This window comes from Myotis lucifugus, unplaced genomic scaffold (genome assembly GCF_000147115.1).
Source record: "Myotis lucifugus unplaced genomic scaffold, Myoluc2.0 scaffold_74, whole genome shotgun sequence".
In the NCBI taxonomy this organism is placed as follows: domain Eukaryota; kingdom Metazoa; phylum Chordata; class Mammalia; order Chiroptera; family Vespertilionidae; genus Myotis; species Myotis lucifugus.
Genome location: NW_005871122.1, coordinates 1,373,217 through 1,399,200, shown reverse-complemented (window position 1 = coordinate 1,399,200; position 25,984 = coordinate 1,373,217). Strand labels below are relative to the sequence as shown.

Sequence of the window (25,984 nt, the reverse complement as noted above, 5' to 3'; positions counted from 1 at the left end):
TCCTAATATACGTATGTGTTAGGTCTATTCAAAAAAGGAATTGAGGTACACCTGTAACTATTTAAAAGCATGTGATAATTTGTGGTTTGTACAAGAACCTTTGATATTACTTTATTGATTACTAGTGAATGAACATTCAGCACAGCAGGTCTATGACTGTGTCTTCAACTGATCTGATAAAGTAAAATAATCATTCAGTAATGACTACTCTATTCTATAGCCAAAAAAACAAGCAAGGGAAGTTAGTGTATTAGTTTGCTAGGACTACCATCACATAATACCACAGACTGGGTGGGTTAAACAACAAAAATCTATTTTCTCAAAGTTCTAGAGTCCAATATAAGGTGTCAGTAGGTTTGGTTTGTTCTGAGGCCTCTGTCCTTGGTTTGCAAATGGCCACCTTCTTGCTGTCCTCACACAATCTGTCTTCTGTGCATACACATCTTGGGGGTCCCTCTGTAAGTCGAGATTTCCTCTTCTTATAAGGTGACTAGACAGGTTGAATTAGGGCCCACCCTAAAGGCCTCCTTTAACTTAATCACCCCTATAAGCCCTTTCTCCAACTATATAGTCACGTTATGAAGCTTGGGGCTTCAATATATTTGGATAGAATTCAGCCCAAAACAGTATATATATGTGTGTGTGTGTGTGTGTGTGTGTGTGTGTGTGTGTGTGTGTGTATGTATTCAATTAAAGCAATATCCTATATGATTGTCTCCTCTAACAAAATTATTTTAATATAAATGTCCTCCACCAGTAATATGTATCTATCAAACTACTTCACTATATTGGGAGAAATGTATCCTAATGTATATTTTCAAAAACTTCTATATCCTACAATTGATATGAAACATGAATTATTTGTCTCACAAAATTATGAGGCAATAACCTTCATGACATAATGGTTCTAACACAATGCTATTTATGTTGTAAATTTGTTGCACAATAAATATTTTAATGCACTGACAATATATATTTAAAATATAAAATGCAATTGAATTAATAATACTGAATATTCAAAATAATTATATCAAATTCACTAACAAATTTTAATTGGCTTTTTGGAAGTCAATAGCATAGGAGGTTAATGAAAGGCTTTGAAATGCCTTCTATTTGTTATAGCAGATGAATTTGAAATTTTCAAACACTATGCAGTTTCCAGGTGGCAGCCACCTGGAAATTAAGTGTTCTAAGTGTTCACAGTAGGTGCATAAAAGATAAACATTTGGTATTTAGTAAGGCATTTATCATAAAATGTTGGAAAGTCACAAGGAATTGAAAAACCAAGAGATGTATTTGAGTAGACAACTATTTGGGTAAAACTAAGAAATTACTAGCTAAAAGCAAACAAATAAAGCCTTAAAAGCAAAGAGTCTATAAAATAGAAGAATATATATATCAAAGAATACTCCTGAAAGGTAAAAATGTGGAAACAGAAAAAAGTAACAATAAAAATGGATGATCATTAAATCCACTCTGATAGTACACTGAATATTGTCTTTTCTCTAGAAGCTAACTACATTCCCAGCAGCTCCAGGAATGGTCTCTAGTATATACTGGAAGTTCTTAAATAGTGGTCTAAGATTTTCTAAAAAACTATAAATTTATTTTTTTAAGGACAAAGTAGAATACATAAAAAGCTAGGTGAGGTCTCCAATAACGAAAAAGCACAAAAGAGAAGGTGATATTGACTTTGTTACTTGATGAAGGAGACAGCATTTTGGTCACAGCTGCCACTTGCTACAGATTTACCTTAAAATCTACCACACAGCTCTCAGTTGAGATACTGAAAGGCTATAAAATGACATGGCAAATAAGAAAAGGGAATAGAAGGAAAGGGACTAAGGTTTCACGTACTTAAATGGGGAGGAGAGGTTAAGGGTACAGGAATCAAGAGCCACATTTTATTGCACATTGTGATTTACACATTGAGATGTGGCTGGAGAAGGCAAGTAAACTTGTAGATATACAAGTGTGGAGCTCAGAAGGGAAGTGTCAGATATAAATTTGTGTCATTAATGTTTTGATGGTATTTAAGCCCTTGGGAACTAGAGAGATCAACTGAGGAGAAGCCATGGGTGGGGGAGGGGGTGCAGGGGGTAGGGAGGAGGGAAGAAGAGAAGAATTCACTATTAGGCTAATAACAGCAATACTTAGAGGCTGCATAGAAGAAGAAGGGGAGGTAAAGGATACTGAGAATAAGAGGGCAGAACCAGTTGGGAAGAAACCAGATACGAGTGAGGGAGCCTGCATTGCACCAAGACACAGAAACTATGCCATGGATCAGCAGCAAGACAAGAACAGTTTCTAGCACAGACTAATCACACAACTATGTTTGTTGTATGAATGAGTGAATAGTTACAGAGTGAAGTAGCACAGTCTTTCTGGAATTCAGAGTTCACTATCTAGGATAATGGAAATATATGCCAGAGCTTTGATAACCCTGAAAAAGACAGAGCTGAACAAGGTGACACTGTAAACTTACCTTTGTTTTATTTTAATACATCCCAAGAAATCCCACAGTTTTGTCTTATTTCCTACTCATTAATAAAATATCATTCCAATTTAATAATGAAAGAGGTTATGTGAAATAATCTATAAAACCTTCGTATTTCAGAGTTTATTAATTCCACTTGTTTAGACACAGGAAAATGCATTCAACCCCGAGAAGTCGGAAAAGGAAAGAACTATCACAATGGTGTAGAGAAATACAATAATGAGCCAAAATACTTTCACTGAAATACAACAGATAAGCCGTAAGCTATTATCTCTTAGAAAAGAAGCCGCCCTAATGAAGTAGATTTTCGAAAATTGTCATACGGGTAAGCTCATTAGTTGCAATGCAAGTTCCCCCTGCTGATCCAGGAGTACCTAATGGCCAAGATTTGTTTTATCTCAAAAACAAAGGTACTATTTAATTCATGTGATAGCTCACTGAGGAGATTTCAAATCTGAAAACTTTTAAATAATGATATATGAGAGCACTGAAATTCTCCATAGCAAACCGACTTATTTCATCCAAAACATCACAATCATTCCTCTAAAATCTCCTTCATTAATAGGGTAATAGAAGCATACAAAGAACTTAGGTCAACAATCACCTACAGTATAAATTATCTTAGTAATGGCTATTTCATTTCAAATATGAAGTTGGCTGCTCCCTGTGAAACACATTAACGGTATCTGCTGACCCATCCATATATGTGTTCCTTTGCTAACCAGATGGAAACTAAACCCCTTCAGGCCCCCACTGCCCCATAGAAACATCAGGAAAGAAAACAAACAGAAAAATCTAATTACAAAGTTACAACTCTGCAAGCCCTTATGAAAGTTAAATATTTTTTAAAAGCAAAACATAGTAATATTCATACAGAATTTTAAGTACAATCAAATGAGTCATGATAGATAAATGATATTTCAAAACCTTAATTTACAAGCAAAACTGCTAGAAAGTAAATTCCCGGATGAGAAATGCATCTGAAACAGAAGTATGTTCAGGCTTACTGCTCAGCTTCAGAACTAGTAGGAAAGATGGTGAACTGACTGGAAATAGAAACTGCTATCAGGCAGAAAATGTTTGCACTGCTTTAATTCTTGCTAAATAACCTAATGTTTACATAAACTGTTAACTACTAAACTACTTTTTCACTAGAAAACCCCACAAAATTTCCTCTATATTTCAAGGCATTTTGGACCACTTTTTCCTCTACCACTCTGTTACTTACCAAGTTTAATGTTCATCAAAAACACCCATTTTCAATTCTTTTTCAAGCCATTAATTCAAATTGTATTCCAAAATATCAGAAATCTCATTTCAGAAATGTCGCCTTCCCTAAGTTAAAAAGCCAGTCATTTAAAAACTATTTTAAGTATCACTGAGCTATTTTTAATGTTTTCTTCTCTATGCTTGTTGGCCCTATCTCACATTATTTCATATAAGGAAATAGTTTGAATTATTTTCATTTCACACACATTCATATTCTCTCTCTCTCTCTCTCTCTCTCTCTCTCTCTCTCTCTCTCTCCCTCTCTCTCTCTCTCTCTCTCTCTTTACCAAGGACATTTTAAGGTAAAGTAAGGGCAAAGTAAGTAATTCAACATCATTAGAGCACTGGGAGGCAGGAGTGAAAAATAAAGTTAAAAGTTTAGTTTTAATCTTAAAAATCCAGACCAATATTTCCAGCACCATGACACTCCCTTGCCCCCAGGTTGTATGAGGTGTACACTTCAAAGAAACATACATCTCAGGAATGAGTGTCAAAGAACATCTCATCTAATCACATGCCTTTTAGCTACAATCCCTATTTTATAGAAGGAAAAACATTTAAAGAAGGCAGGGAATGATAAAAGTGATGTTTTTTTTCTTTAAGAAGGAGTATTCACAATAATATGGAAAAAATTAAGTATTCTCAAGTTGACAAACTTGAATTTTAAGAAGGAAATAAACAGATTACAAAATACTTTGACATTACTAATGGCCAGTGTTCAACACAAATAGTACATATAGTCCACCATTTCATGTGAGTTGCTTCCAAACTATATAGCAATACATTCGTATATATTCATAAAAATGAGTATTCATAAATTAGCTATTGGAAGCCAATTAATGCTTTGTTGTTCTTTTTCCCCCGCATAGGATCAATGTGATATATAAATAAAAACTGGATTCTTCAGGTGGTCAAAAAATTGCATTTGATCATTTTATATCCAAGTATTAATAATGGCCTTATCCTTTCTATGACCCTTATAACCTGATCTAACCAGAGCAGGGGCCAGAAGCAGGTTACAAAGGTTAGCATTAGGAAGGAGCAAACCGAATCTCTGGAAATTCAGTGTCTACCAGGACAGAGAAAGCAGGCTCCACCTGCAAGGTGGGTGGAGATAGACTTAGGACTCAGAAAAACAGGGGACACTGATTACTAGACACATAACAGTACCAAGTGCTTGTGAATGATATTGAGTCATGGAGTGTGACAGCGGACACCAGTGGAGCAGGCACAGCAGCAGAGGTGCGGCTGCCAGGCATTTTTTAATATAGGGCTCATTATCTAATCAAATTAAATCATAACAGCAGTAATGATCAATCAGAAAACAAATGTTCTATAACTTCAATTTTTAAAGTGACGTATTCAGCATGAAAACACTGTGACAAAGTAGCAAGCATGCTTAAATAAAAGGCATTACTTTCTGTCTTTAAAAACTGAAGACTCAGAGCAATGAAATGTTTTCTATAAAAGCACAAACCTTTACTAGCTTTGTCCAAATGTTGCAAATCCTCCACAAAACTTAGGATATCAGGGTACTTTTCTTCACATATTTCCACTAGAAAATGAAGTAGTGTTGTTTTCTGATCTGCTGATTTCGTGTCCTTTAGCTAAATAGGACGAGAGAGAGAAAAACGGGGTCAAACATATTTTGAAAATCTGTCTATTAAAATGGTAATATAGTATTCTGGAGATAAGAATGAATGACTTGTAAAATTAGTTAATTCTATTTTTGAAAAGCAAATATTTAAATACTTGAAAAGCTACTCTTAACATTTTGTTTGATTAAAGTCAATAACATTAATTGAAAAGAAGGAATAAGTACAATCCAATCTAGTATGTGACATTTTATAGGGGAAAATATATGGTAAATTCCTAGGAAAGTCAATACAATAGTGGTACCTAAAACTACCCCCACATTTGAGCATGTTCTCATTTGGCGCATGCTGATAGAATGCCTGCTGGATAATGCAGGAGTCAGAAATACACAGAGGACAGTAATTCCTCAACAGGCTGTTGAGTGAAAACAAAGAAACAGAAAATACGTATTTACCCTGGTGTGACAAATAGTACAGTAAAACTGATCACAAAGTACATTTAGGAGGACAAGACATCTAAATTGAGCATTGGTAGAGAGGAAGTTGTATGGGGTAGGGAAGAGAAGAAGAAATCCAAAGCTCAGTACCATTGCAGAAGGAGCAGCTTTTGCTAAAGGCCATAGACGAGGAAGGAAATGGCACATGTGAGGAACGTGAATGTCTCCAAAATACAAGTGTGTGTTGGGGAGGGCAAGAGTGTAGAGTAAAAACTATGAATCTGAAAAGATAGGAAAATAAAAGGAAAGGTAGGTCATGCAATGGAAATAGGATTTTGATCCCTGAGAATTTGGAGTTTTTAAACAGATGAGAGATGACCAGATGTACATTTTAGAAAGCTCCCTGTAGGGCAGCGTGGATAAAAGATTAGAGCAAGGGTGATAACAGAAGCAGGAAGAGTAATTTAAAGAGCTGTAGCAATAATGCAGACAGGGAAAGACGACAGACAGCCTGAGCTGAGGGGATGCTTTGGGAATAGAGTAATGAGACAGAGTGGACATGGAAATTCAAGCAATGCCATTAATTGAGACAAGACGAAAAAAATAACAACTGATTTGGGTGGGCTGGGCAATGAAAAAAAAATAATTTCAGTTATGAACAAGTTGAGTTTGAAGGTTTTAAATAATATCAAACTGGAAATGTCCAAAAAGGATAGGTGTAGAACAGTGGTCCTCAACCTTTTTTCATTACTACCAGCAAAGGTGCTTTTACAGCATTTTTTCCCCTAATTGTTACGAAATTTAAAAACCATAGGTACATTGTACATCTGTTTATGCACTGTATGTATATCTGTGCTTTACATATAACAACAGTAAGACATTTTTCTCACTAAGAAAACATTTTTATCCCCTCGAAGGTGACAAACTGTTAGGAATCCTTCAGGGGGTTGGAACTTAAGGGGAGTGAATTGGTCTAAGCACCAGTTTGTGAGCTGGTAGCCCCTAAAGCTAAAAATTTGATCAAATAAACTCAAAGAGGTATACAGAATGGGAAGGAAGAACAGTGGCTTGAAGACCAGGATGGACCCATCCTAACCGGAAATGGGCAAGGAATGCAATCAGAAAGGAGATGAGGTTAAGCTAAAATCTAAACAATAAATAGGGAGTTAGCTTGGGTTTTGTGTAGTCACTGGGTGTGAAGACAAGACAAACAAGTAATCTGGTGGTGTGCCTTACAACTGAGTAATCCTTTAGAGCAGATACACATATGAGAGTGGAAAAACATCCCTCTTTGCATACCAGGATTTAATTTAGAGCTGGAAACTCTTGGCCTACCTAACTGGGAACAGCCCTATTTACTTGCTCTTTTCTGACAATTTCCCACTTTAAAATATGCATGTGTGAGTATATATATAAATATATAAATATATCTCCATATGTGATATTTTTACAAATTCCACCATCACTAAATATTACTATCAGAAGAAGATAATAAGCCTATTGTATAAGTTACTACACAATAGAAGAATGAGAGCGATACTGTACAACCATAAATATTAACACACACCACAACTTATTAATGCAAAAACTAGCAGACTCTTGGGTACATACAGCTACCCTTCTAGACAGTCTGACTTTCACATTACCGATGTAATAGGTACAAATGCTACACTGACCTGTACAACACACCAACCAATGTTGATTCACTATATTGTACACCTGAAAGTAATATAATATTGTATGCCAACAACACTTACATAAAAAGAAAATAAAGAATGGTTCCTGGCACTTTAAAAACTGATATAAACATTAATCTGCTATTTAATGCCTTTTAAAAGGAACAGAGATCCCAACACCCACCTGAGTGTTTTGAAGGAGTATACTCCAAAAGTGACCCAAATACTAGCTAGATTAATGGTCAATAACATGCATGGGTTGACCTGATAATGTTAAAACACACTCTTAACTAGTTACTTAGCCTTGGGCAAGTTACTGGACCTTAGATTTTTACATAAGTGGAATAAAAATATGAACTAGACAGAGAAAGAGAACTCTTTTTTCTACTCCAAAATAATTAAGTATACATTCTAGTAAACTTGATGTCAGTAGGCATATCAAAGTCTAATTTAAAACAATATTTTGGATAAAAATGAAGAAGCCTAATTATAATCTCAGTTCAGAAATTATTTTTGCATGCTTGGGCCAGTTAGAATATTTTATGAGGTTCAGTTTGTACATATGCTGAGAATGTTAATCCAATTTCTAAAAGTTACCTTTCACCATATAATTGCATTCATGCTATCATTTTAAATGGATAAGGCCAGATTACAAATAGGAAACTATTATAGCAAAATATAATAGTTTTCTCTTGTACAATAGTTAGCATAAAAGCTGCTTCTCTTTTCTTTTTTTTTTCTTTTTAAACATCCTAGCAGCAAAGCTCGTTATTCCCTGCCCCCACCCACCCATCCCCTTTACAGCAGTGACTAGCTGGGGGATCCTGTCCCTTCTGTGGTCACACAGCTGCTGACTGTCCTCAGTTTACACCCTTCCTTATCATGCTCCTTTCATGTGAAACTCGACACAGCCTGTGTGGAATGCTAAGACAAGCACCATCTACTTCTGTACTTTGTAAAGTGTGGAAAGAGTATTCCAGTACTATTTTTAATGTAGCTAATCAGCCAGCAACTACTAGGATTAATATGTCAAGAAATCTCTGGGATCCAACAACGACCAAGTGGATCAACCTTAATCTTTATTTATGAGCAATAAGAATTCAGAATTTAGAATTCTGGAAATACTATAGTTTTTGTAGCATCTACAAGTTTAATAAAAATTAAGTGCATAGGTCAAATACATTCAAGAACTTAGAGACAACCATAAAGCTAAACACTAATTTATGGAGGAGGGTGGTTATCTTGGTTGTATTATTGAAAACATCAATTGACTAGCAAGTTGCAATTGGTAACATCTTAATATTAAAAAGTATACTCTGACTAGTAAAAGGAAGTATTCTCCTATCCTTCCAAAATCTATATTTAACAATTGTGACACACACACACACACACACACACACACACACACACACACACAAATCCTGCAAATTTCTAATGAATAAATCTGAAATTAAACCTAATTTAGTAAAAAGTTCAGATAAGAAACATCAATAGAGACCATTTGTTGATAATGCCTGGTGTCTCATTTAAAAACTATGTGGCTCTAAATTGTAGGCCAGACATTTTTTATTCAGGTCCTAACATTTTCAGAAAAAAAATTGCGCAATATTGCCAAGGCATTCTTCTTGCCTCAAATACTCTATTCCCTCCCTCCTTCCCCAAATAATTAAAATAAAAAAATAACAGACTCCTTCTAACAGCATGAAAACACAACAAAATGTATTTGTCAAAATCTTTATCTACTTGCTGCTCAATTTTTTTAACCTTCTTGATAAACATTAACAGTACAGAGGGCACATTCTATTTCTACTAATTTCTCATATCAAACATAATCAGTGATTGAGCTAGAAGGGGAAAGCTTGGGAGATAGTGACAATTTTGCTGAAGAGAAATAACAACATGAACACATTCTGTAAAGCTAACTTTGGAAAGAAACTGAGACTACAATATTTGCTTTGAAAATTCATTCCGGTTTTAAAATATGCTTCATTTAAATTTAACAGACATTGCTTGACAGGATTCCTTGTGTATTATTGTCAAGAGATTTATCTTCCTGATGAGTAATCATCACTGTTAAGTAGAATTTCTTATTTATATATTGTTTCTTTAAGGTACATTTAATGTGGCGCAGATGTCAAATAAACAAAGAGATGGATGGACTTTCTTCAACTGCTCTGTTCATTCCAGACAAAATAATGTTAAAAGCAGATCCTGTAATAAATCATGGCCTAGTTGTCAGTCTGGAGTACAAGTTCTTTGTTGCTACAATGCAAGGTTTGGGAATATTTCTAAGGTATTCAGCACAAATTTGGATGACATTTAAAGAATATTCTATTGTGTAGTCACAATAAAAAAACATTCTTAAAATAAACCTTAGAATATTCTTGCTGATTTTTGTAATCCAAAGACTGTAACCCTTTTCTCTCTATAATTAAACATATCTTAAGAATATTGTTAAATTAGTAATTCTCTTCCCATTATGTTCCTTTAATCTAAATATGTATACAAACAGCACTATTTTAGATGTTGTAGACATTGCTGACCAACCACTAGAAAAGATGACAAAATTATGAGCATCTGTGATGGCCCCATGTACTTCCTACAAATCCCTAGCTTGTGAATAGTATTAATGCTGAGGATGACAGCAGCAGGTATTTTAGGTGGCACTTACTATGAGACAGTATAAAAGTATTCTGCTTAAAACACACAACATCCCTGTGAAAAAAAGAACTATCATTATACCCATTATTAAGGTAGGAACAAAAGATATTTATTTGTAAGATCATGTAGTGAACCGCATTAGATAGCTGGTAGAGCCAAGATTTGCACCCATGTTTGTATGAATTCAAAGTTCTAAACCACTATAAATATAGTTCCTCTAAAAAAGTCTTTTTCTAATGGGTCTTATTATTAGGCATCCAAAGAAATAAAATTCTCAAAAACACAGTGGACACAAATGGTAATAAGACAAAAGAGCATTATTGGAATTTAAAATACTGAAGCTCTATAACCTGTAAGTCTAGCCGTGAAGCCTCTGACAATGAACACCCTCTACCCTCAGGTCATTTCTAATTCTGAGAGCATGCTTTTTTCTATTCTTTTATCTATTAAATTCATAAAACACCACCTGAATCCTATAGTTCAAACAGCAAGTCTTTCCATATTGCTAATGAATTAGTCCCGGCAAAATATATGAATATGGTTGGATGAAAACACACCAGTAAAGTATGACCTTCAACAGGCTTAAACAAGTATACAGAATAACATTATATTTCATCTTAAATCCCTTGTAGAATAAAGTGATTTGTAAATATATGAAATAACATCTTTAAATATAAGTTAAAGGTATCCCCACAAAAATGGATGTGTAAATGCAAACTTACAAAGACTATTTGCTCAGACCTAGCAAGTTTGGCTCAGTGGATAGAGCATCAGCGTGCGGACTACAGGGTCCTGTGTTCAATTCCAGCGAAGGTCACATGCCCAGTAGGGGGTCTTATCCCCAGTAGGGGGCGTGCAGGAAGCAGCCAATTAATGATTCTCTTATCATTGATGTTTCTATCTCTCTCCCTCTCCCTTCCTCTCTGAAATCAATACAAATATATATATATATATTTTTAAAAAGGCTATTTTCTCAGTTCAAAAAGTCAATTTCACTAAAGAAACCAAGCCACAATTATAGAATAAATAATATTTTCTTATATATAAATATACTAAAAATAAACACTAATTTTTTCAAAAAGAGAATGTATCCCTCCAAAAAGAATGGAATTAAAAATGTTAATATTAACAAAAGATGCTATGCTGGTACTGCCACAACAATTTTAATATATTAATGCAACTTTAATAATGATTTCAAAGATGGATAGAAGTCAATTAATACTAGGTAAAATAGATAATTAGATAAATTTATAGCATTCATATATAAAAAAATTTACATTTTTACTTAATTTTCACATTAAAATGAGGAGGGTAGAAACATTAAATAAGCAAGAAAATTATATAAATAATATAGACCCGTATAATAAAAGTAAACTGGTTCATACCATATCCTACCAGATATGCTTTCTCTAAATTATATTTTTAACATATTTCTTTTGGCTTTTAGTCAGCACAGAAACTATAATATAAAAAGCACTTTTGTGTTTTACTAAAATTTTAGCTGTACTGTTCAATGTTCTGTTTATTTACTCTATTCCCTTATTCAAAAAGAGATTTAAAATAGCTCAATATCAATTAGTTAATATAAATGGGTGAAATGTAGAAGTTGTGTGCTTTTTTTTTAACTTCTAATTGTTTTAATTAAGACTGATATTGGGATCCAAGATGGTGGCAGAGTAGGTGAAAGCTACACTCATCTCCTCCCAGGACCAATTGGAATTACAATTGAAGTATAAAGCAAGAACCTGAATAACCAAATGAAGACTAGCTGAAGGGAAGTCTTATAACCAAGGATTTACAGAAGCCACATTAAGATTGGTAGGAAGAGCAGAGATGCCAAAAGGGCTGGCCCCGCTCCTTGGGTACTGGCTGAGGTTCCAGAGCAGCGGTTCTCAACCTGTGGGTCGCCAACCTGTGGTTTGCGACCCCTTTGGGGGTCGAATGACCCTTTCACAGGGGTCGCCTAAGACCATTGGAAAACACATATATAATTACATATTGTTTTTGTGATTAATCACTATGCTTTAATTATGTTCAATTTGTAACAATGAAATTGGGGGTCACCACAACATGAGGAACTGTATTAAAGGGTCGCGGCATTAGGAAGGTTGAGAACCACTGGAAGACCATCGGAAAACACATATATAATTACATATTGTTTTTGTGATTAATCAGTATGCTTTAATTATGTTCAATTTGTAACAATGAAAATACATCCTGCATATCAGGTATTTACATTACGATTCATAACAGTAGCAAAATTACAGTTATGAAGTAGCAACGAAAATAATTTTATGGTTGGGGGTCACCACAACATGAGGAACTGTATTAAAGGGTAGCGGCATTAGGAAGGTTGAGAACCACTGTTCCAGAGGGATACCTTGGCTGTGGGGGAACTCCCCCTGAGAAGTGTGAGGTCTCAACCCAAAGTCAGGCTCTCCAACCCAGAGCTGGAGAGCCAGGAAGAGGTGCCACATAACATCTGCATGTGAAAATTAGCAGGGATTCTGTCTGCCAGGGAGACATTAGTTTGTTAGAGATACAGTTGTCCTCTTAAAGGGCCAACAGACAAAATTTCCTTTGCAGCCACTCATCCTGGGCTACATGGGAGAGAGGTGAAGCAAATTACAGTCTCATGAGGAGAGTCTGGAGTTTGTGGCTCTGGGTAGAGAGCTGAAGGGACATCCCCCAGGATCCCTGTGCTGAGTCATTCTCCTACACGTCAGAAACCATCTTTCCTGGGTGGAGCGTTCATGCAAGAAGAAGAAATAAAAGGCATACAAATTGGAAAGGAAGAAGTAGAACTGTCATTATTTGCATATGACATGTTCTGTATATAGAGAAACTCTGAAGATTTCATCAAAAACCTACTATAAATGAATAACTCATAAATGAATTCATTAAAGTGTCAGGATACAAAATAAATATACAGAAAACAGTTGCATTTTCATATACCAAAAATGAACTCCTAGAAAGGGAAACTAGGAAAACAATCCCATTCATAATTACTTCAAAAACGCACACCAAAAACCTAGGAATAAATTTAACCACGATGTAAAAGACCTATGTTTGAAAAATTATAAGACACTGAAGAAAGAAACTGAAGATATTCTAAGTGGAAGCAAATTCATGGATAGGAATTCTCCCTTGCCATTTTCCCCTTCCCCAATTAATCCAGTGGAACAACGTTGGTTACCACCCCCCACCACGTGGGATGACTGTACGGCTGTCTTTCCTGCTTCGTGGACTAAGCACATGATGTCCAGAACATGCCAGTTACCCGCAGCTGACTGTGACTGCTGTTTCCCAATTTAATCAGGCTTAGTTTGCTCCCTTATCTTTTCTTAATAACCCACCAACTGCCTACTCTGACAGTATGATGTTGAGTATCTTTTCAGACATTTATTTGCCACTTGTAAATCCTTTTTGGTGAGGTATCCACTAAGGTATTTTGACCATTTTTTAATTAGGTTGTTTTTAATTGGGTTTCTTACAGTTCAGTTTTAAGAGTTTGTCATATACCCTTTTCATATATAGCCCTTTATCAGATTTTTTTTTGCAAGTATGTGGTTTATCTTTTGACCCTCTTAACAGTGTCTTCCATAGACCAGTTTTTAATTCATGAAGTCCAATTTTTCTTTCATGGATCATGCTTTTAATGTGCAACCTAAAAAGTCCTCACCACACCTGAGGTCATCTAGATATTCTCTTAGGTTATCTTCTATTAATTGTTTAGTTTTGCATTTTACATTTAGGTCTATGATCCACTTTAAGTTAATTTTTGGAATAGTATGAGGTCTGGTCTGATACATTTTTTAGCATGTATGTATGTATCCAGACTCAACAGCACCATTTGTTTAAGAGACAAGTCTTTCTTAATTGAATTGTCTTTGGCCCTTTGTCAAGATTAGTTCATTATATCTGTGTGGGTCTACTTCTGGGCTCTCTAATCTGCTCCATTAATCTATTTGTCTTTTTCCCCGCACTACTACAATGCTTTGATTATTGGAGCTTTATAGAAAGTGTTGAAATTGGATAATGTCAGTCTTCTCATACTATGGCTCTTTTAGCTGACCATATAAACTTTATAATCAGTTTGCCAACATCCATAAAATAACCTTCTATAATTTGGACTGGGATTGCATTGAACCTATTGATCAAGTTGTAAAAACCTGGTATCTTAACAATATTGAATAGTCCTTTCCATGAACCTAAAATATATACATATATATTTTTACTAAATCTACTTTAATTTTTTCATAAAAGTTTTGTAGTTTTCGTCACACGAATCTTGTACCATACTTGGTTATATTAAAACCTAAGTATTAATTTTCTTGTGCTAACATAAAGATATTTAATTTCAAATCCGAACTGTTCACTGCATTAGGAAAACAACTAACTTTTTATGTCAACTTCAAATCCTAAAACTTTGCTATCCCTTTAGTTCCAGAAAGTAGTAGTTTTCTTGTTGTATGTGGGTGTGTGTGTGTGTGTGTGTGCGGAAGGGGGGCGGGGGGGGAGGTTGGGAGGGTGGGCAGAGGTGGGGGGGAGGGTTACATAACCAATTATTTATCCTATAAACAAAGATAGTTTTATTTATTTCTTCGAAGTCCATATATCTTTTATTTTCTAGTCTTATTGCATTAGCTAGTATTTCCAGTAAAATGTTGATCAGGAATGGTGAGAGGAGAGACCCTTCCCTTGTTCCCTATCTTAGGGGGAAAACATTGTTCTTTACTGTTAAATATGATGCCAGCTGTAGTTTTTGTAGGTATTCTTCATCAACCTGAGAAACTTCCCCTCTATTTCCAGTTTGTTGAGAGTTTATATGAACAGATAATATAATTTATCAGATGACTTTTCTTCATATTTGATATATTCAAATGATTTTTCCTTTTTAACCTGTTGATGTGATGATGGATTGCATTACTGATCTTCAAATGTTGAACTAGCCATTCATACCCGAAATACTTCCCATTTAGTCATGGGCTATACTTTTTAAATATAGTTAGTTTTGCTTTGTAATATGTTGATAATTTTTGCACCTATGTTTATGAATCCTATTAAGCTAAAGTTGCCTCGTATTGTAATGCCTGTGTCTGGTTTCGGTATACATCTATTTCATCACCATGTTCTTCCCCACCATCTAAGAATATTTATAAATACCATTGGTAAGTGTAGACCATGTTACATGTTTTGCCTGTGATGCACAAAATCTAGAAAAAATTCAGATCCTTGATAAAGAGAACTAGATATGAAGCTTCTTAGAGTATAAAAAATAGAACATGCCATTTAATTTTGGATTTTTCATTTGTAAAACACAAAAATCAGGGGTGAAAGGTAAGACTTATATCTTACCTTTCATTTGTAGAGCTGTTATTAAGTGAGGTGTTGAGGGGAGCTCTATGGCTGTGTGTTTGGGAGAAAGGAAGTGTAACAAATTAGCAATGCTTGTAATAAGAGCCACGAGCTATAGCACACAAGTGGCTTCACTGACTGTAAGCAAAGCCACTCTGTCTTTTGTAATTCCATTAAAAGAATAATTCTAATTTACAATGTTTAATAACAATTGGAAAACCAAACGGAGGTAATGTGAATAAAATTTATCAAAAACACTAGTTAGGCCTGATGGTGTGGTTAAGTGGTTAAGCATCAACCTACGAACCAGGAGGTCGTGGTTTGATTCAGGCCAAGACACATGCCCAGGTTGCTGGCTCCATCCCCAGCGAGGGGCATGTAGGAGGAAGCCAACCAATTATTCTCTCTCATCATTGATACTTCTATCTCTTTCTCCCTTCCTCTCTGAAATCAATATATATATATATATATACTTACAAAAACACTAGTTACTAAAGCCAATTAAATGTTTCTTGGAAAATGCCATACATTACATGTGTTAATGAATGAGTCAAAGGGTTTAAGAATTCTAAATAGTTTCACATTGCTTTGGAAGTCAGTATTTCAGTGATTTAATTGGCTGAATGTAAAATAAGAATGGCATTTGTTATCTGCAAGTCTTTGGCCAAAAACTGCTTTACATTCAAAGGGTGCCAAAATTTACTAGTGTGATTTTGCCAATTTGATAAAGAATAAAAAATTTTCCCAAGTTCCTCTAAAACATTGACTGCAGATGGAACAATGGATTTGTTTGGCAGAGAACTTTCTTAAAACTAATTTCATAGAGTAAAGGAAAAGGTGACATACAAGAATCAAAATTTCACAAAAAATGATTCACAATATTAACCTGTGTGACTGTACAGGTAGGCAAAATACAAACTGCCTATAACACTTAAATGTATTTGTCTCCTGTATTTGTCCCACAACCCCAGGACTGTGCATCCTTTGATGAAACTTCACTTGTAAAAGGCAGAACCCTGCAAAGTAACTCAGGACACTGACCATCAACTTATTTCAGTTCCACTGTGTGCCTGAAATTCATATTACTTTCACTCCTCCGGCCTCATGATAGTACTCAGCTTGGCAATAAAGAGAAGCAGCAGTTTTTGGAAATATTTTCACCACTCATCCTAAAGTGAAGAAGTAGAGTTGTTTCTTTTTGTTTTGTTTTTGTGTTGGTTAGGTTTTACTGGTTTATGTTTGTTGGTTGGTTCCAGATAACCAATCAAGGGTCTTGTATGCTGGGAAAAGTAAGTAGGGCAGAAGACACATAAAGTGATTCTCAGTTCAGTCTGTGCATTAAAATCACCTGGGGACCTTTTTTTAAAAAGTGCCAGATGCACATCAATACATGCTAATCTGATGTGGGTCTGATATATGAGTATTTCTAAAGGGCACTCTGGGTTCAGAGTCAGGGTCCTAAAAGAGGAGCTGTTCACAACTTCAAGAAATCAACAGAGTTGGTGGAGACAATAAAAAAAGGGGGAAAAAGAGTTCCCCATCCGAAGTTTGGTGAAGTTATTCAATTGTGACCTGTACTTGTAAAAGGAATATATAGAAGATCAGATAAAATCTAGAAAAGAGAAAATTAAACAAAAGACAAAATTAAACAAAAGACAAAAATCAGTCTTCCAAGCCACACACACATACCCATTTAGCACCTAACTCCTACTCTACAGCCCAAACTGTGCACCCTTTGATGAGTTCTCTCTGAGATGAACTTACCACATGTTCTATTCCCACAGAGGATAGGAATTCTCTTCTAAGTGATACTATGGATAAATTTATAGCAGAATCAATCGTTACTTGTTTCTACAATTTTCTCCGTAAATAACAGCACAAATACTGATAAAAATTAGTTATTACAGTTGGTACACTCTTCCAAAATTTATATCTATTATTCTAATGTAGGAAGTAAGTACAATTACCTAGAACAAAGTGCTACCTTATATAACTACACTAGTGGCCTGGTGCACAAAATTCGTGCACAGTAAAGGAATTTAATTAGAGAAAATATTTTAATATTGCTATTTGCCCTTTCTCTATAATAGAAGTGTCAGAGATGAAAGAAAATTAGTAAAATGTATATGAAAATCACCATCCTGTCAGAGTCTGGGGCGCGCCGCGGGACCGAGTCAAGTCCCGCCCACCCGCACGTGGCCTCAAAATCGCGTGAGACTCAGACCTGGCTGGCCCTATCCCTGTCAAGCCCCGTAAAGGGGGAGGGGGTGCAGCCTCAGGTTCCCCGGCCCCAGTGAGAGGGTGTGATGACCATTTGCATATTAGCTCTTTATTATATAGGATAATTCAGCTGTATTTTCTGAGATTATTTGTTATTTAGAAATCACACCCCTCATTAGACATTAGTAAACATTACTAAACACATGTTATAGTTACTGCATGTGGGTTAATAACATTAGTTTTTATATTTACAAGTTAAAATCATCTCATACAGTATATTTTAATAAGGTGTTCAACTTTGATGGTTGGGTCAACTTATTCTTTTGCTAGATCTACTTGGGGGAAAAAAGACCTTGGCCCTACCAACAGGTTTTTTAGAGAACAAACTTCAACACAAACCACATATAACTTTTTTCAAGGTAGGCACCTTGGTTACCAAGCACCTACCATTTGCTAATGAAATTTCTAAAAATATATATTTGCTTTTAATCAATAAAGCTCCTAAAAAAATTATATAACCTCATTTTATCTATTATCCAGTTTTTTTCTAAGGTCTAGTCGTAGCTTTCAAGGACTTTCATGAATGAGAAGTAGTCCATTCATTGTCCTAAAATACAAGTCTAAGGTTAATCTATTTGAAAAGCTGTGCCATCAGAAAGCAAGGTACTCATTCCATTTTACTTAAACTAAAAGTAGAATTACTGCAATTAAAGACCACATTTGTATCTCATTTACTATGAGGGTTCTCTTGGAGTGTCAAGCGTAACAGGCCCTTTATACATATTTGTAGAGGATTAGAAAGGGGGAGAGAAGGTAGGGAGATAGTTGTAATGGATTTTTTTTCACGTATAATTTATAAGAACATAGCTCCACACCATATTTTTCTTTTAAAACAATACACATGCAAAATTTCCTATCAAGTTCAGCTTTGGCTAATCAGAGAAACCACTATTTACTATTTTTAGATCATGAAACATTTCATCACCATGTTTGCACTTCATTTTTACCAAAAGAAAGCCTCAAACCCATGCATCTACCTTAATTTTCATTTACATCTTAATAACAGATTCTAGTTTATGTTTACCTTATGTCTAATTTTTCACTTTTATATTTATTTATCATAGCCATATCTAATCTTTGGGGTGGAAGTAGACAAACCCTTTTCTCTCTCTGAACTCGAGTTATTTTAGTTAGCCATCTCAATTACAAGTGTATACAAAGATATAATATAGCACTCAAAATAAAATACAATGCATATAGATTTCAAAATTCATGTAATTATTCTAACCTGTGCAAACTTAATAATTTAATACAAAATTTCATGCACTTTTCAGATGTGAGCTAAATGTACAAAGGACATTTATAAGTAAAAATTTTGGATATAGAATATTATATGTCACAGGATCACCCAGCATGTTTTAACAGATTAAAATATAATCCTGTCTTTCAACTGTCAAGTAAATTTGGAATTCCTTGCGCAGGGGCTTATGATCAAACCAAATGCTTTATAGTCAGTGTGAAAATTCAATAATTGTCAAAGATCAAGCTGCTACTTCTGATAAAAAAACACACACACACAACATGATGTGATATCATCTTGTTCAATATATGCTTTCAATTTGATGTGTAGGCTAATAAAAAGTATGAAGTTCTAGTATTTATTTTGTTTCTTACACTACAGAAGTCTCCTAAGAGGGATGATTAAAATATCCAATCTCACTGCCTAAAAATACAGTCAACTCTATTATCTGGAGACAGATTAGCTGGTTTGTAGAATGACTGTAGTAAAATAGTAACAGCATGCATTGCATTTGTAAAAGATTTTAAAATTACTAGGCATCAATGACTATATCTGAATATGAGATGTCTATTTTCAACTACATAATAACTAAGACACAAGACTGTGTCTACTGTAGTGTCATTCATTCAACCACTATTTATTGAATATTTACTATGTACCAAGCACTGTATTAGGCTATTCCACCTCATTAATCAGACCTAAGCTCTCCTGGACAACTGTCTTTTGAGGAAGCAGGAAGGGAGGGTATGTGGTCAACTCTGTGAGTTGGCTATAGTTTTGAGATGCAAAATCTGAAGAGCAACAGGCACTTAGCACCATGAAACAATCTCTGTAGTTGTGAACTTCTCCCCCACCTTGATCTGCATCCTGTTTTTTCTTCCTTTGCTTCCCCAGAAACTGGCAGTATAGCTTCCCTCTTTGTCCTCTAGCCTCCAAATTCATAATCCCCACTCCCTGAGAATTCCCTAGATGTTCCTTAAATGTGTACACTCCCCCTCCACCCTTTGCCCCATCCTACCTAAAAACTCTCTATTACTACTTTAGCTGGGTCCACCATCATCTCAAAGCACAATGACTATTATGTACTGGACACTAAACATTTGCTACATAACTGAATAAGGCACATCAATCAGATGCCCTTTAAGATACTGAGGTAAACAAGGGGAAGGAAACACCAAAAGCAACCTCATTCTTTTTTGAGCAATCACTTTAAACATATCAGTATCTTTGGAGTATCTTTGACCCTCCCCTTTTTCCCTTCATCTCACAATGCCCTGCCTCTCTATCTGCTCAGCTACATTTTCTCTGACATGCTCCTAGATCACATGCTGTCAACGACCTAGTCTCTCCCAGTCACCCTCTAACCCAGCGGTTCTCAACCTGTGGGTCGCGACCCCCTTGGCGGTTGAACGACCCTTTCACAGGGGTCACCTAAGACCATCCTGCATATCAGATATTTACATTACGATTCATAACAGTAGCAACGTTACAATTATGAAGTAGCAACGAAAATAATTTTATGGTTGGGTCACAACATGAGGAACTGTATTTAAAGGGCCAGAAGGTTGAGAACCACTGCTCTAACCAGTGCTGTCCAGTAGAACTTTCAGCGATGGTAGAAATGTGCTGTATTTTCACTGCCAGCATGTATGGATACTGATTCACTTGAAACATGGCAAGTGTGACCAAGGACTAAAATTTTTAATTTTATTTGAATTTTAATTAATTTAAATTTAATGATTTTAGAGAGAGAAGGGAAAGGGGGACAGAAATAGAAACATTGATGAGAGAAGCATGGAGTGGCTGCCTCCTACTGAGGTTCAAGCTGGCAACTCAGGCATGTGCCTTGACCTGAATGGAACTAGCAACTCTTGGTTTAAGGGCCAGACACTTAACTGAGCCACACCAGCCAGGCTTAATTTAAATTTAAATAGACATGTTTGGCAAACAGTGACTGCACTGACAGTACTTTTTTCATATGGCTATTAAAATTATTTTCCTATAAGATAACTGATAACATCACTGCCTTATAGAAATAATGTCTCCATCAAAACTTCACCATAAGGTGTGGCATTTCAGGCTTTTCACCATCTAGGCAAATTTACTATCTAATTTCCACTTTCTCCACTCCTCTCCCATTTAGGCTCCAGGTGTACAGGATCACTCTGTGTACTAACACATGCCATGATAGAGGCTTTTATACAAACTGCTGATTCTTGCTTAGAATGCTTTTTCCTCTCAGGGAACATCCACTCACTCTTCCAGATACAGTTCAGATTCCTACTAGTATCCCCCTCTGAATGTTTATCTGGTCTCCCTTAGCAGAGCTAGGCTCTCTCAACTCTGCTGCCTTAACTTTCTTGTATATAAGCTCCATTAAAATATTTAATCACACTTAATGTGTTAAATATGAAAAATATAACTTCCACACATGCTAAGTAAGTATTAATCACAAACACTAAATGAGATGATCAGGTCAAGTACTGGGCACTCTATAAATGTGCAGTCTTCAATACATGTGTTATGAATTACATCATCCATGTTACAGATCTGCACAGAAGATGTAAGGCTAAGAAAGCAAGGAGAGGAAAATAAAAAGGCGCTGATACTAGTGGGAGGTTTACGTCGGGGAACTCATGTAAGCAAAGTCACAAAAGTGACTAACTATTCAGCAAACCCACAGCTAAAGCTGAACTTGTTTTTCACCTTCCCTTCCTAACTGGCAAAAGCAATAATCAAATTCCTTAGTCAGGGAGGGTAGATGTTACCAGGTCAAGAACAAGAGAAAGCTTTTCTTGTGATGTGTAACTGAGAAGAATTTGTTATAAGCAGATCAATAAAGCACTATTACAGTGGCCCATTATTTAGGAAAGAGCTCTGTTACATAAAACATTGAACCCAGCAGAAAAAAACTCTCTAAACTTACTCAATTTCCGTATCTTCTAAAATTATATTTAGATAGAAACATTTAAAAATCTGAGTTATGTTTACTCCCCTTTATAGAATAATAATTTCCTCCTTACATAAAACAATCTCACTTTTCTCTCCCTTTAGTCTGCTTGCAAAAATATAAATGCAAAGAAATAATTAAATAAAGGTAAAAATTTTAGTGGAAATCCTAAGCAAGTCTCAACCTATATACCTTCATATATAGAGGTAACTGAATTGAATGACAAGTAGGTTTAAATAATATTGTGATGTTCCATTTCGTTACTTTGAGAAAGCATAGGTTTACAACATAATTTTGTTATTAAACAAAATCCTTCAGTTGGATTTGCAGATCACAGAAAATTAATATTTGGATTTAGTTCAGAGGTTGAGTAAATTAGCTTAGTTCACTCTGGGTTTGGGTTCATGGTTCAGTTCAAGTTCTTGATAATGAGCCCACCAAAACAAAAAGATTTAAATAATGTAATCAGGGCTGACATTCTATGACTAAGTGTGCAGGCAAATATGTGCTTAAAAAGAAGGGGAAAAAAACCAACTCACTTTACAGAGAGAGCTAAGGTTAAATCCAAAGGTTTGAGCATTCCGGGAGCCGGCATTCATGTAGTTTCCCATTAGCAATACAAGTTCCAGCAACTTGCTAAAGCTTTTGCTCTTCTTTATCTCTTCGCAGGCAGTGCTGACAGCCATGATGTCAGGTTTGATGTTATTCACCTGCTCTTCAAACTGAAGCTTAAAGAGAATAGCACTGAGCCGCGGCCGCAGTCTCTTCACATTGCTCATCTGATTGAAAAGAAAATAGCAGATTTCCTTTAAAATGCATGGTATACTTTAGTACTGTAAGAGTGCAAGTAATCTAGGATGATTTATTGGTATGACAGTACCGAAGAAGCAATATGTCCCCTAAAACTGATAGCATGAAAAGAGAAAAGCCCTGTTTGTTTTTCTTAGGAACCCAGAATTGTCCCTCAAAAAAAAAAAAAAAAGACACAACACAGATTTAGATGCTCAGTGAAAAGAAAGCTTTAATTAAATGATAAAGCTTAAATAAGTAATAAAGTACATTCATTTTTTTACAACTAAATTTCAAAAAGAGGAAACAGCCCTAGCCGGTTTGTCTCAGTGGTTAGAGCATCGGTCCGCAGACTGAAGGGTCTCAGGTTCGATTCCAGTCAGGAGCACATATCTCAGTTGCAGGCTTGATCCCGGGCCTCGTTGGGATGAGTGCAGAAAGCAACCCATTGATGTGTCTCTCTTACATCAATGTTTCGCACTCTCTCTATCTCTCCCCCTCCCTTCCACTCTCTCTAAAAGTCAATGGAAAAAATATCCTCAGCTGAGGATTAACAAAAAATGAAATAAAATAAAATAGGCATATAGAGGCAACAAATTACAAAGCATTCATATCATTAATTTTTTGTTCAAAATTGAAACATGCTGAGTCATGTTTAAAACATACTCAGAAAGGTATAAAAGAAGGTTTGTGTTTTTTTTCAAATTGCAATTGTTGTCCTCTGAAGAACTGCTGACTAACAATACTTGTTAGAGAGGGAGAGTAAATAGGTCCCAATTTGTACTAAATTGACTTTCTTCAGCAACACAAGAAAGTAGAATCACTCCTGACATATCCTAAATTAGCAGCGTTAGGGTTAGGAAACATGGGCATAACAGGAGACAAGAACAGTGCAAAGCCACAGGTCTGTCTGGGACTCAGGGTTGCTATGTTGGAAATGTAGGGGGTTGAAAGTGTCAAAAAACAAACAAACAAACAAACAAACAAAAATCCAAAAAGGGCAAGAGGGTCAGCAAGTTCTTGCCTTACACTACTCCCCATGTTCTAACAACACGTGAAGGGAAGAGCCACTTACGTGAAGGCTGAAGACATTTAAGGTATATATGAATTCCTTGGCCAAATGTATTAGGAGTTTCAGACTTAGAACAGATGGATGGGGCAGTGATAGTTATAACTCTTGCACTTCAACTACTATCATAAGCATCAAGAGCAGTTTGAGGCAAGGTCAGGAAAAAAACAATGACCGAAACTGACAGAGTTAAAACAGGGACTAGGTTGGCCATTCACAGATCCAAAGGAAAGGCTAAAAAACAATGCCTCGTGAGGTGCACAGGATGTCTGTTAAGGAGACAGACAGCTACCTGCTAATAATATAAGTGTTTGTTATTTAAAATAAGATATGCCATACAAAAGCCTAAACTTATTAGATCCAATAGGATAATACAGATACTGCTTTAATGATGTAACAACATAATTCAGCACACTCATCTAAAAAGAACTGAGCAATTAAAGAGGTAGCTCTCAGTAGATAACTCTGCAAATATATCTTCAAATGGACCAAATCCTTACAATGACTGAAAAGTTTTATAGCAAATAATATAAATGTCTACTTTATAAGAGTACTTTCCCCAGGCACCTGACATGTGAAATGTTTGTTTATATGTATACAGGCAAGATTCCAAGAACTCAACTAATGTAGTTAATAATAAGTCTCTGCTACAAAGTATGTATAAAGGAATGTCTTAAAATTTCTTGACTTCAAAGAATGTCTTCAAATTCCTGTCTAGAGAAAATAATATTTTTCCCTAGAAGAGAGTAAAAAACTGTAAGCTCAAAAAAGACATTTTTTAAAGTAAAAAGAAACATTACCAATCATGGTTTTATAGAATAAACAAGTCATATAAAATTGTAGAAGACAATTTTAGAGGTCCTATTAGCATATGTTTGGATATTGGATGTCTAGCACACAAAGTAGACTTAAGCAATTATTACTTCTCATAAAGTCATTTCATGTCTTAAAATGCTCTCAAATACACTTACGTCCTTGAAATTTTTATTTTTACTTAAACATTGCAAATGGTAGATATTCATATTATATTGGAGCAATTGCACATGATACTTTATTCCATTTAGTATATCCTTTAGAATAATAAGATGTGCAAAGAACACTCACATGAGTACATACACTTGTGGTCTTCCACGGTGGACACTGAGCCCACGGCATCTGCTTTCAGTCTGTGCCCTTACTCATGATCATGAACTTAAGTATTTAGCACTTCACAATAAGTATGAGAAGGAATTCTCCAGTCTCCTATGCAAACCATTGGTATTACAAAATACATTAATTTTAACCTACATTAGTGTACTACTTTGTGCAGAAAGAGAAAAAAAGACTGCTTAAATGGCCCAAAATATGTTAAAGCTTTCCTGCTGACAAGCTAACCATATGCAGCCAGGATAAAGTAATTAATTTTCCTAGAAAAAATATAACCTAGATTTGTATGAGTAATGAGTCTACCTGGCACTAGGGACAGGTACCTTGAAAAGATAGAAGAAGTCTACGATGGAATGCAGAACAATGTGCTATGTGTTCATGAAAAACCCTGACAAAGCGAAGTCAGGAAAGGTAACCAAACAACAGGTCTTTGACCCACAGCCTCGCAAATTAGATGTCCTTTCCATATTGCTCTTTCTTCCAAATTTAGAAAAGTTAGTATTTGACTGATATGAAATAAATGTATTTCAGTGAATGAAATTACTGAGCTGGAAATGAATGTGAGAGATCACCTGGTGCTCCTGCCTGTCTTTAGTCCACTATTTAGCTTACTTTGACCCCATAGGCCAAATGCTTGCCCCTATTGTTTAAAACAAACTCAATAAAAGCTAATGTTCTAAGATCTAAATCTTGAGTTCTATGATAATAATAGCAGGGCTTTTTCTTATTAATCAAATCAAAGTTTGTTTCTTTAGATAAAATTTTAAAAAATACATTTAAAAATGGGAAAATACTTTTTTAAAAACCCTGAAGAATGTTTCATCATCACTTCACATATTCTATCAACACTGGGGGTTAGCATTTTGTTTGCTTGCTAAGGAACCTAAAACTGTGTTTTGGCTGACAGAGACTAAGCTGAATGCAAAAGTGGATAGCTATAGCATATAAATAATACTCTCAATGGTAATGGAAGGGAAGGGGGGAGGGAGGGAAGGAGGAAGGGAAGGGGGGAGGGAG

The 25,984-nt window shown here is 35.4% G+C and overlaps 1 protein-coding gene across 2 annotated transcripts in view; it reads right to left on the bottom strand.

Moving 5' to 3' along the window:
- The window catches only part of DIAPH3 (diaphanous related formin 3), a 511,880-nt gene that overhangs the window by 197,909 nt on the left and 287,987 nt on the right, over positions 1–25,984 (bottom strand). For both annotated transcript variants that reach the window (XM_006090522.3, XM_023755349.1), the window contains 2 exons: positions 22,503–22,742; positions 5,244–5,373 (listed from right to left, as the gene is read on the bottom strand). In XM_006090522.3, the coding sequence (XP_006090584.1) occupies positions 5,244–5,373; positions 22,503–22,742 (370 nt within the window). The remainder of the gene's footprint in view (positions 1–5,243; positions 5,374–22,502; positions 22,743–25,984) is intronic.